This window comes from Leptonychotes weddellii, chromosome 10 (genome assembly GCF_054177405.1).
Source record: "Leptonychotes weddellii isolate Sample4059 chromosome 10, ASM5417740v2, whole genome shotgun sequence".
Classification (NCBI taxonomy): Eukaryota; Metazoa; Chordata; class Mammalia; order Carnivora; family Phocidae; genus Leptonychotes; species Leptonychotes weddellii.
In genome coordinates, this window is record NC_138378.1 from 54,959,234 (window position 1) to 54,973,050 (window position 13,817).

Below are 13,817 nucleotides of genomic sequence, written 5' to 3' on the forward strand. Positions count from 1 at the left end.
ATATTTTGGGAGTATCTGACATCCCTATGGTGGGATTCAGTTAACAAAAGATTGAATGAAATCTTCAAGGTAATCTAAAATGAGGCAGATGAAGAAACAGTGGTTCAGATTAGTCTGAAAACACAATCAGTAACCTGCTGAGATTCTTTCCTCTAAAATATGCAGTCACCACCAACTGCAGGACAGTTGGTGGTGACTGCATATTTTAGAGGAAATAAATTTCAGATTTATTTATTTATTTAGAGGAAATAAATTTCAGATTTATTTATTTGAGAGAGTGAGAGCGCAAGTGCAGGACAGTTGGTGGTGACTGCATATTTTAGAGGAAATAAATTTCAGATTTATTTATTTATTTAGAGGAAATAAATTTCAGATTTATTTATTTGAGAGAGTGAGAGCGCAAGTGCACGTGAGTGAGAGAGCAGGAAGGAGGGGCAGAGGGAGAAAGAGTCTCAAGCAGACTCTTAACTGAGGGTGGAGCCTGACTTGGGGCTCTATCTCATGACCCTGAGATCATGACCTAGACTGAAACCAAGAGTACAACGCCCAACTGACTGCACCACCCAAGCGCCCCTCAATTTGATTTTATACAAAGCGTCTTATGGGTTGATAGATATACACAATTTGAGATTGAGAGAATATTACCCAATATATAAATAGTGCTCTTGTCTAATACCTACATGTTAAATGCAATTGATTGATTGATATGACTTCAGGTAGCCTAAGACACATTTATTACCTGCTAGTTAATGATTTATTTCGAATCTGGAATTCCTGATTCTTAACCTATTGCTATTTCCATTATACTATGAATGTGATTTTCATTTATAAGCTGTGGTTCTATTTTCCAGCCTTAATGAAGAAGTTGCAACATGCATGTTCAATCTGTTTCAACTGGATATATGACTGTGGTAACACCATTAAATGGTCAATTACTTGGCTTTCATGGTATTACACTACTTAAAGTGTATTTCCTTTTTTTTTTATCATTTTTTTTTTAAATTTTCTTAAAGTGTATTTCCTTTTATTTAAAAAAAAAGTGTAGACAGAGCAATCAAATACTTTTCAAATAATAACAAAAAAATGATGGTTGATGGTTTCATATGAACTTCTCCTTGGAATTATTTAAAACATTTTAAAATAGAAGTGTTTGCTTCCAAAAACCAGAATTAACAAAGTAACTTGGAAATTCATTTTGATTTTGAAATTCATTTACAGTTTATTTTAAAAACAACATTCTGCTTATTCTTTGTTAAGTTTTTCAGCATAAAGGCAAAAGCAGTTTAATTTTGTTGTGGGATTATGTCTAGAATCACAAAGTACTTCATTTGCATCCTGACCGGTAATACCAGATTACAAAAAAAAAAGACATAAGATACCCTACCTCTGCATTGATGATTTCGTATTCTTCTTGTGGTTGTGTTTCTAATTTTGTTCTCACTTTTTCAAACGCATCCATGTTTTCTGAAAGTGATTTTTCGTTTTCTTGTTTAATAGGCAGAAAATCCTGGAAAGAATTTTACTGGTATGATCATATTTCAAACTAGAGAGAAAAACCTTTGCTTTTTAGAAATCATCCCTATTTCTTTTTCATGCAAGTACTACAAGGGTAGGTCTATATCTATGAAATAATATGCATTTCACAGATCTTAAATGCTGTTTCTTAAGCTCTTTTTCATTTAAAAATGTAAACAAAGAAAATAGGGTGGACACCTGATGGCTATACTATTAATTAACATGTATAAGTCCTTAAGGTACAGAAGCACTAAGAAGCACTGGAGAATATTTAGATATACTATAAGAAAGGCTTATACAAAATTAAGCAGCAAAGGTAAGGATGTTTACATATTTACTAGTAAAGGGTAGAAAGAAATGTTTACTGAGTTTTATCAAGTACTACAATACCTCCTAAAAGGAGGGAAATTTCAAAGGGAGAGGAAGACATTATCTTTATTAATAAATGTTCACTATTATTTTTATTTGCAGCAAGAATTATAAGAAATACGTCTTATTTTATGTCTTCATTAGCCATAATTTTCTTCTCTTGTGGGGATAAGGAATCCCCCAAATAGAACTGTTTATCATATCAAAAGGTTAATTAATACTTTATATAAAAAACAGAGCTTTTAAGTTTAAGGAAAAAATATGTTCGCTGTATAAACAGAGTTAAGAAAAAATAATGGACAATGAACATGAGTAGAGATACAGATGAAAGCTAAAGAAGCATTCAATGTCTTATTGGAAGTATGTAATAAGCTAAGAGCTTTAGGTGACCTCTGGTGAGTGTGTAAATGCCACATGAATTATTAAAATTTGGATAAGGCAAAAACCTGTTATCAAATAAAAAAAGGTTCACTTATTCAACACTTCACAGGTTTGCCTCGGTTAAGCAAAAGAATTCTAGCCAAGATTTTCAACATCAGCTTTCTGCCAAAGATAACAACTGTACAGTGATTTGTGCCGGAGGGGCACTAAGCTGTTGGTAAGGACCTCTAACAGCTGGTAAATATTTATGGCACAAGTGTGTCCATGATACTTTACCAACACTGTAGTAAGCTATAAATACAGTTTATATCACAAAAAGTTTATAGTCTAAAATTAAACACAAGAATAAAATAGAAAAATCACCAAAACAAATCAAATGGAAAAACGATCATTTTCACAAAGTTTTTCCTTTGGACTTTTTGAGATACTTGGGTTAGATTCCACTTAGGAACAACTGTTATGGTAGTCTAAGTCATTCAGTCTCTACTTCAATCATATACTTAATATGCTTGAGTAATTATTTAAAATCCAAATACTGGAGGCTCATATGTTTTTCATTTATTTCTTAGCATTTTCACAAAATCTAGATAGAATTGATTTTTAGAGTAGTGAGGTAAAGTATCTATATCAATAATTTCCTACTACCATCTGAAACACAAATTGGAAGATCACTAGAAATCTATCCTGAAACTATAACTTAGCAATTGGAACTGCCTTTTCATTTCCAGATAACATTGCTTATTTGTTCTGTAATTCCACTGCAACTTTTGAAGTAGAGTCAGGCTAGCTATGAAGAGTACCTCTTTCTACCTTGCAGTTTCTAGCACATTCTGTGTCACAGAGCTGGGCCTTGCTACTTTTAAGTAACTGTTCTTCTTCTTTTTTTAGAATACCCATTCTTACAGAGCCATAGCCAATGCAGGGCTAAAGGCAACAGAACTGGGAATAATACCTGTCCTCTTAGTCAAATTTATTTTACTTTCTTTTTTTTTTTTTTTAAAGATTTTATTTATTTTATTTGAGAGAGAGAATGAGATAGAGAGAGAGAGAGCATGAGAAGGGGGAGGGTCAGAGGGAGAAGCAGACTCCCTGCCGAGCAGGGAGCCCGATGCGGGACTCGATCCTGGGACTCCAGGATCATGACCTGAGCCGAAGGCAGTCGCTTAACCAACTGAGCCACCCAGGTGCCCTATTTTACTTTCTTGATTAGCCTTTTTCTGGGTCAAAAATCCAAATAAACTTGAGCTTATCTGAACTAAAATAACCATGTAAGCAACAGGACTTTTAACTGCCTTAATAAAATGGAGATAGAATTCAGAGCTTTATAAATAATTCCTCAAAAGGAATTACTCCCAGGAAAATGGAGATTTTATATAATATTCATAAATCCAAAATATTCAACATCCAAGTTGTTTTTGGTTTTAATTCTGTCCCAACAATACCCACTGGGTATTTTAAGCTTTCATTTCAATGCCAGTTAGCATTATCATTAGAGTACACAGCTAAACCTATCTATTTTAGCCAAGTATCTTAATACATTAATAGTCTACTGGTTTGAAGGGCATACACTACCTAATGGAACTGAGGTGAGAATAGCTTTAACTTAAAATTTTAAGGTTACGTGAAAAGTATCACTCCATTAGTGGAAAAAGGCACTCTTTCCCACCTTCTAGGTAACCTACCATAAAACCATTTTAACAATGAAACTCATGAAACAGGAGGATGGAATATGTTAACTTCATTATGGCAAAAATGAATTCTAAAGACAGAAAAACTGCACAGTAAAAACACACTGGACAGCTTTTAGTCAAGACGGTACCATTAAGAAATGGCTAATTCCAAATCCAGGGCAGGCGAGTAAAAAAATAGGCTTGTCAGAAAGCAAGGAAATGCCCAAAGCTTAATGGAGAGGTATTAAAAAGGGCCAGTTTGTAGAGGTTCCTATATTTGGGACAATTCGAGCACCAAAAAGAATAATGACTGTAACCCTGAAAATATATAAAATTCATAATTTGAAAACAAGCCAAAACAACAAAAAACTCCCCAAACACACCACACTAGAATTAAAAAATAAGGGTTCAACAAAAAAGAAAACTCTTCTTTACAGGATAATATCAGCTAATAAATGTAGAAATAATAGAATTAGAAAATCATTAGCAACCCCAGTGTCAACTGATTAGGGTAAAGATCATCAATGGTTGTTAAATTTATTAGGTGAAATGATGTTGGGTAACACAAGTACTACCCTACCGATTACTTAGTAACTGCAAAGAGAATAAGGTCCTTTTACTTATGGAGAGAACCAGCAATTATCACCTTAACCAAAATTATCAAGCTTTACATCATTAATAGTGGGACAAACTGACATTACAGGTCTCCTGAAATATAACATGAAGCATTTCAATTTAAGAATAAAGATAGTAAACCTAAAGGAAGAAACAGAATAAAGTTGTTTCAATGAAATTGATAAAGAAACTAGAGAAGATCAACAAAACAAAAAGTTGGTTATTTTTTTATATTTAAAAAAAAGTTGGTCCTCTGAAAAAAGGAAAAAAAAATATTTAAAAAATGTACTAAAAAGACATGTACAGCAAAAGTGATTAAAAAAGAATGTTAGAAATGAAAAAGGTGATATGACTACATATATAATACAGATTAAAAAAATCACAATAAAGTCCTTTATGCCTATACATTTGAAAATGTACAGATAAAATGAATAATTTTCCAGAAAATAAATGAATTCCCCAAACAGATAAAAACAGAAGAGCTGTATAAGCCAGTAACTATCAAAGAAATTAAACTGGTAATTAAGTGTCCTTTTCTTTTTTTTAAAGATTTTTTTTTTTTATTTATTTATTTGAGAGAGAGAGAATGAGAGAAAGCACATGAGAGGGGGGAGGGTCAGAGGGAGGAGGAGACTCCCTGCCGAGCAGGGAGTCCGATGCGGGACTCGATCCCGGGACTCCAGGATCATGACCTGAGCTGAAGGCAGTCGCTTAACCAACTGAGCCACCCAGGCGCCCTAAGTGTCCTTTTCTTAAAAGAGACACCAAACCCAGATGCTTTCCAAGGCAGCTTTCTGAAATCTTCAAGGAACAGGTAATTTTCTCATATGCTAACCAAGAAAAAAATGTCAATTATTTAAAAGTACTCAACTTATTTTATGAGGCAAATATAACCTTAACACCAAAACTGGACAATGACAACATAAGACAATTAAAAATCAGTCTTACTGTAAAACATGGACTAAAAAAATAAAAAATAAAATACAATGAATCAATGTATTTTTTAAAGGCACAAAACAAAAAACAGTAACAGTAATAATAAAACCCTATGTGACCAAGTAGGATATATCTTAAGAATGAAAGGATGGTTCAACATTAGAAAAATCTGCTAATGTAATCTAACACAAATAAAGGAGATAAATCTTAGGGCCATTTCCATTAATGCAGAAAAAAACAGAAAATAATCAAGACACTTTAAAAAATGATAAAACCTTAAATTATGAATAGAGAATTTAGAGAAATCAGGAACTTCTTTGACTTGATAAATGGTTTCTTTGTTGTTTTACACAGGACCATACTAAATCTGTAACTAATACCTGAAGTGTATTTATATTAGTACACATCTTATTTAGTACCATGAAACACTTCTCAATAACCTGAATTATACTCATTTAAAATATCTAGTTATATTTACTCTTTCATTGTTCAGAAGTGACTGTTAAATGAAGGGAAGTAATTGTTTCCTATGTCCCCTGCTTCCAATTCCTTTCCTCCCTTTTCTTGAGCCTCCTAAGATTTCTGCCCTTCTCATTCCATTGACTGCTCTTGTCAAGGTCACTGATGGCCACAGCACTGCAAAATACAAATGTTATTCTAGGTACTCATATACTTGACCTATAAGCATCACGACACAGTTGATAACTTCCTCCTCCCAAGAACACATTTCTTCACTTGACTTCCAAGACACCTCATTCTTACTGTTTTCCTCCTATCTCACTAGCCCTTCTCAGTCTTGTTAGTGGTTCCTATTCAACTCCCTGGCTTCTTAACATCAGCATGCCCTGCACCACTTCTTCATCTACAGTCTGCACTAATTCCCTTGGTGATCTCCGCTTCATGACCTTAAATGCTATTTACATGGTGAGGACTCCCAAAGTCATATCTCTACCCCAAACCATTCCCCTGCACAAGTTGAACCTGGATATCCAACTGACTACTCAACCTTTCTACTTAGATGACTAATAGGTATGTCAAAAAATGTCCCAAACAGAACTTCCAATCTCCCCATGTACCCTCTCTCCCCCAAAACTCTGGTTCTTCAATCACTCCTATTATCCTGATAAATGGCAATTCTGTCCTTCCAGTTGCTCAGGTTTAAAACCACAGTCTTCTCTGTCTTTCTCTCTCGATTCAACCAAGTGATCTGCAAATCCTTTCAATTCAACTTTTAAGATCTATCTAGAATCTGACCAGTTTTTACTCTTGTACTGGAACCACTCTGTCTGTACTGTTATCGTTTCTCCTTTGGATAAGGAGAAAACTAAATGCTGTTTCTGCTCCTGTCTTCTACAGGCTATTTGCAACTAAAGAGCTAGAGGGAGCCTAAAGTCAGATCATATCACTTCTTCACTCAAAGCCCTCCAATGGTTTCCCATCTCACTCAAGAGGAAAAGTGAAAATCCTTGCAATGGTCTACATGGTCCTAAAGGATCTTGTTCCATGACCTTGATGACCCCATCTACTACTACACTCCTCCCACACCCACTTACTCTGAGCCACACTGGCCTCTTTGATATTGCTTGGACATGACTGGGTTGCCCCTACCTCAGTTTCTTAGAACTTGCTATGCCCTATGCCCAAATACCTCCTTCAAGCTATTGCTCAAATGTCACCTTCACAGTTAGGCCTTCCCTGACCATCCTATTAAAATAACAATCCTCCTGGGCGCCTGGGTGGCTCTGTTGGTTAAGCGACTGCCTTCAGCTCAGGTCATGATCCCGGGGTCCTGGGATCGAGCCCCGCATCGGGCTCCCTGCTCGGCGGGAGGCCTGCTTCTCCCTCTCCCACTCCCCCTGCTTGTGTTCCTGCTCTCTCTCTCTCTAATAAATAAATAAAAATCTTTAAAAAAAAAATAACAATCCTCCCTATCTCAATATGGCCTAGTCATTCTTTCCCTTATTTTGTTTCACTGTACCTATTGCCTCTGACATACTTTGTTTTATTCATATGCTTCACTGTTCTTCTCTCTTAACTAGAATGGTAAGCTTCATGAAGGCAGGGATTTTTGTTCCCTTTGCTCACTGCTACATACCCAATTGCTAGAATGGTGCATAGTAAGTGTTCAACAAATAATTGCTGAGTAGAATGAAATAAAGCACAAAACATAAAAATTTAAGGATCTCTTTAAACAAGACATAAACAAAGTGAAAAGACATAGCACAAATTACAAAAAAGATATCTACAGCACATAAAAGACAAAGGACATGTAAAGAACTTATGAATCAATAAGAAAAAGAAAACCCAATAAGAAGAATGGTCAAGGCATATGAATAAGCAATTCAAGATAAAACCAAAGGAGTTAATGAACACAGAAAAGAGCTCAACTTCATTAATCAGGGCAATGAATATTAAACAATGACATACTTGACACATTTTTCTGTTGGAAGGGCAAAAAGGAGAAGGTCTGATAATATAAGTGAGATATAAATAGAACTCTCATCTATTCCTTGTTTTCATTTAAGATGATTTTATCAATTTAGAAATTAATTTGATAAACATTAGCATGTGAATACAATCTGGAATTCTAATTTTAGGTATAAGATTCTAGAGACAGTCTAGCATATATGAATAAGGAGATACATATGAGATTGTGTTTTGTAGCTTTTGTAAGTCTGGAAACTGGAGAAAATCTATATGCCTGTCTAAAGAAAATGGATTAATTGTGATATATGATGGAATACTATATAATAGTTGTACTAAATAAACTAGCAATACACATATTAATGTGGAATCTCAAAATCCTAAGTTGAACAAAAAAGTTATACAATTGTATGTATAATATATAAAGTTTCAAAACATATAAAACACCCCTATATGTCATCTGTGGATACAAATACATGTGCAATTTATATAAAAACACACATGGAAAGACAGATCACCACTGGGGAGGTTAGGGAATGGGATACAGGAAGTACAGAGGAGTCTTCAAATATGTTATTTTTTCCAGTTAGGAAAAGTCACACTGAGTAGTGGATACGTGGGTATTTGTTACGGTATTCTGACTTTGTTAGTATTTGTAATAGTTTATAATAAAAGGTACTAAAAAAGAAAGGTACTAGCAATCAGGTTACCTGATGTCTAGTTCTGACTCTGCTAATTCTCCTACTTAACCTTGGACTCTGTGGCTCTGGTTTTTTCATTTGCAAAGAAAGAGCTCACACACTTCCTGATTTCAAAACTTACTACAAAGCTATAGCAATCAAGACAGTGTGGTACTGGCATAACGACAGACATACAGATCAACAGGCTAGAACTGAGAGTTCAGAGATAAACCTTTACATTTATGGATGACTGATTTTTTTGACAATGGTGTGAACACAATTCAATGGAAAAAGAATTGTCTTTTCAAACAGTACAGGGATAACTGGATATATATCTACAAGCAAATGAATGACGGTGGATCCCAATCCCTCACACCATATATAAAAATGAATTTAAAACAGATCATAGAAAGAACTCAGAATGGATGATTTCTGGAGTCTTTCTTCCAGTAATAAAATTTATAATTATGTGAAAATAAAAAATTTATTCATTAAACTATTAATTCATTCCACAAACACTTACTACTTATCTACTATAAGGAAGTCAGTATGCCATGTGTTGGACATATAAAGATGTACATTATAAAATTCTTTGAGGATTTCAGTCTAATGAGGAGAGAAAGTTCAAAATGATATAATAGCAGCACAGAGTTAAATATAGTATGGTTCTTATGGCCTCAACTCTACCTACATATGGATAACTCTTCCCAAATTCTAGACTCATACATCCAACTGTCTATGAAATCTCCACCTTAGTAGTGAATTACATTTATTCCTTCTCCTTCCTCGCTCTTTTTTGTATTTCTTTTGGTGTTGGGGTGGGGTGCAGAGGGAGAGACACTTAAGCAGGCTCCATGCCCAGCACTGAACCCGACTTGGGGCTCGATCTCACGACTCTGAGATCATGACCTGAGCGAAAATCAAGAGTTGGACATTTTAAGATTTTTATTTATTTTTTTGACAGAGAGAGAGACAGCGAGAGAGGGAACACAAGCAGGGGGAGTGGGAAAGTGAGAAGCAGGCTTCCCTGCCGAGCAAGGAATCCGATGTGGGGCTCGATCCCAGGACTCTGGGATCATGACCTGAGCCGAAGGCAGATGCTAAACGGCTGAGCCACCCAGGTGCCTCAAGAGTTGGACATTTAACCAACTGAGCCACTCATGCTTTTCCTTCCTCACTCTTTAAGATCTAAGTAACAATAGGGTATACTTGTGACTGTGACATAAGTCCAACTGAAACATAATGATGATGTAAATGTGCTTTGGTATTTAATGATTTTGTAAAGTTAACATGGTGCCTATCTGGGTAATGGGGGGGGGGGGCGGGGAACACTACCCTGTAATGAAAACACAGGAAGATTTTGGAGCAAAACATCTATTAAGTGGGATAAAGACCATAATAGCTTTGTGTCAGTTTGTGGGGGATGGGGTTGAGTTAAAAACAACTTTTCTAAGAGGCTTTTGAATTTTAGAATCCAAACAGAAGAGGGACTATCATCCTATATTCTCTACACTAAGATGTCCCCAATAAAATGTAATCACCCTATAATGATGAAGTTTGATTGATTCTATCTCTTCAATCTTCCCTCAAATCTTCTACCTCTCTCCATTATCATGGAAGATATATTTGAATTTGCCTATAGGCACCAACTACTTTTTTTTTACTTTATTGTATCTGCAGGAGTGAACAAAGTTGGAACTGAGTGGATGCTTGCTGAAAGAAAATGTGCGTTGTCTATAGGTCTCTTCACAGCTTCCCTGGGTCCCAGTGATCATAAAAGATAGACAGCACAGCTTTCATATATCATTTCTTACAGAAGAAATGGTTGATGTACCACATGTGAAAGCAGGACTGGTTTTTCAGGTGGAAGAATTACCAAAAGAGCTACTAATTCAGGTTAAAGTTTCTAGGTGACAGGAATCTATGAAAGAGAATTGAAAAGTTGCTTCAGGGACAAATGGAGGGAAAAAATAGTCAACCTCCTGTTCAGGGTCTGAGCTAATCTCAGCTGTCACTCTGCCCATAATTCCTGCCTACTATTTATAAACTAAGACTCAATATAAATTACTAGATGACAAAATGTTCCAAACAAAGTGCAAAATAAAATGACCTAAAGACCCCAAATTTTTCCAATAGGTAAAACTTGAAGTTTATGTTTCTTAAGTAGAATAAAGCTGCGCACACACACACACAAGATAATGAAATAAAAGGCAAAGAATTTCTGAATAAAGAAAGCATCAAAGTGTTAAACTAAGCCACGATACTATAAAAAGAAAAATAATTTGAAAGACTAAGATGTAAAGAGTAAAAGAAGTCTAGGAACCACAGATAAAAAGTTAAAAGGGAAAACAAAAAACAGGCAAAAAAAACAACAAAAAAACCCCCACATAAGAACCCATAAGCATGAGCTAAGAGCAAACATTAAATAAATAATCCAGTAAAATAAGATGAAAAAGAGTATCCTTTGACAGATAAATGGATATGGTATATACACATACAATGGAATATTATTCAGCCATAAAGAGAATGAAGTTCTGATGTATTCTACAACATGGATGAACTTTGAAAACATGTTAAATGAAATAAGCCAAACACAGAAGGATAAATACCGTATGATTACATGAATTAATCTAGAATAGGCAAATTCATAGACATAAAGTAGATTAAAGGTTACCAGGGGCCTGGAAAAGGAGGCAGTGGGGAGTTATTGTTTGATGGATACATTTCTTTGGGTGATGACAGGGTTTTAAAAATAGTGGTGATGACTGTACAACATTGTCAATGTAATTAATGCCACTGATTTATATCCTTAAAAGTGGTTAAAATGGCTAATTTTGTTATACACGTTTTACCACAATAAAAAAACTAAAAAGAAAAATCAGTATGCAACAAAACAATTTAAACCAGAAACTTAAATATTAAAACAAAATGGCAAATTATTGCAAAAGTATCACCCCCAAATGTAATTTAAGGAGCCTAAGGATCATAACAATTATATGGTAGGGAGGTATGTCAAAGTGGCAGCAGCATAAATAGATAGCTTAATCTCAAATAAGTAGGATGACCATATAATTTACCATCCTAATGAGGACATTTTTGAGAGGAAAGGGGACACTATTAATAATTACAGAGGAATAACAGGTGTAGACTGGGACTGTCCCACGCAAATAGAATGTGTGGTGACTCTACATATAACGGCAATCAGGTCCTCAAGGTTGAGGTCAGGCCCATAGCTTGGGGTCTGGCCAAAGTACAACAGTCTGAAAGCATCTTCCTGAAGGACCCAAGTGGTCAAAAATGCAAAGCCTTTTTTCAATTTTTTTTTTTAACAAAGAATCAACACACAATTACATGGAATTACTCAAGTTTTCTAATTTGAGATTCATAAAACAATTAACGTATTATTAGATTTTGTTAAAAGCTATTATGGTATTCTAGGAAGTTTAGAAAGCTGAATTATACTTTGAAATGTACTGGTAGGCATAAGGATTTCCTAAGGTGAATCATTTTTCATAAATATATATCTTTATATATTACAACTGTATAAATATATATGCATATATTCTTTTATACTTAAATTGAGCTACAATTGAGCCTTAACACTTTAAAAATCAAACTAGAATTACTGAGAATATTAGTAACTGATCTCTTACCCATTCTTTATCTTTAAAATAAAATTAATCTTAATGACCTACAAATAGGTTAACTTAAAAAGTCCATACCTTACTTGAGAAGCTCCGACTTGGGATGTTTCTTGCTAACTCTGATATCGTGGGTTTATTCTGCAGACACTTGGTTAGGTGATATTTTTTCAATTTTATTCTATTGTAATAATGATCAGCGAAGTTACAGTGATTCAAGTGCTGTTTCTGCATGCATTTCCCAAGGTGAGGAATACTATACTTCAAAGCCTGGAGAAATAATTTGCTCTTCTGCTGCATGATATCAGAGTCCCTGGTTTACGCTCCCTTTGGGGCTGTCAGCACATGATTTCATAGGTAGGATTACACAGTAGTGGGTTCTCAGAGTATCTAAGATCTGCAGTTCTTATCCCTCCCCTTCAGGTTATGAATAACTGCAGACAGCTGATAACTCAGGTTAAAAATACCTGAAAACTTGTATAAGTTAAAGTTTCATTCAAATCATACTTCTCAGCAGACGTGACTTAAATGTCTCATTTGTAAAGTCAATCCTATCAGGCTCAGACTATGCAGCACTGATTCTGGTACACATGGGGCAAACTAAAAAATAACAAAACAAAAAACAAAAAACAAAAATAAAAATTTGCAAACAAATACAGACTTAATGAGGGCATCTCCAGAACTCTTGACGGCGTTAAAAGGCAAAATGGCTTTGACCTTACGAAATTCAGGACATATCTTTGGGAGGTATATGAAGGATAAACTGGAAAAGCCTACTTATTTAATAAAGGTAGAGGAGTGTTGAGTGTGCTTCGTGCCAGACACTTTTATATACTTTGTCTAATTTAAACTTCATAAGGACCTGATAGAGTAGCCATTATAACATTTATTTTACAGGTGAGCAAGCTGTGGCTCTGGGAGGTTTTGACAAGTGCCCTAGGTCACTTGGACAGAAAGTAGCAGAACAGAATGTCCAATCTGGTTTGGCTCCAAATCTTGGACGTAACAACAACTGGACTTAACGTGGAAAAGATATTTAGCTCTTTAGTTAAAACACATCACTTCAGGATGAACAAATATAATGTGAGGCCACCTCTGGTTTCTGTCGAACAGATGGTTCTTATTAACCCATCAAAGTAAGGCTAATAAGTACTTAAGAGAGACACCTGGGTTCAGGTCGTCACTCCGGCACTCACCACCTGTGCCTCAGTTTCTTCAGCTGCAAAACTGAGATAATGACACATTTACCTAATGGAGTTGTTGTAAGAATAAAATTAGACAATTTATGTAAAGATCTTAATACAGTGCCTGGCACGTAGTGTGCACTCAATAAATGCCGGCTACTATTATTATAAGAGAAATCAAAGTGTCTTGCACACTGTTGCATGTCAGCATGGACGTCTTCCACAAAACGCCCCTCGGTATCAAAAGTACAATATTGCGTCAGATTTACTAGAGATCTGATCCACTACGACGCCTCCGCCACCTCCACCCCCGAACCTCTTTCTGTGTCGCAGCAAAATAACGGGCGAGTGGGGTTAAGAGATCAGCAGCCAACACTAACCACCCCCAACCCCCGCCCGCCA

The 13,817-nt window shown here is 35.4% G+C and overlaps 1 protein-coding gene across 6 annotated transcripts in view; it reads right to left on the minus strand.

Annotated features, from left to right (window-relative positions):
* The window catches only part of PREPL (prolyl endopeptidase like), a 78,948-nt gene that overhangs the window by 64,422 nt on the left and 709 nt on the right, over positions 1 to 13,817 (minus strand). For 3 of the 6 annotated variants that reach the window (XR_014149259.1, XM_031017058.2, XM_006746342.3), the window contains exons 2-3: positions 12,313 to 12,831; positions 1,385 to 1,507 (exon numbers count right to left, since the gene is read on the minus strand). Coding sequence is in view for 5 of the 6 variants with exons in the window: in XM_031017058.2 (XP_030872918.1) it covers positions 1,385 to 1,507; positions 12,313 to 12,531 (342 nt within the window). In the remaining variant the exon portion in view is untranslated. The remainder of the gene's footprint in view (positions 1 to 1,384; positions 1,508 to 12,312; positions 12,832 to 13,817) is intronic. The other 3 variants (XM_031017060.2, XM_031017059.2, XM_081833483.1) reach the window with 2 other exon arrangements.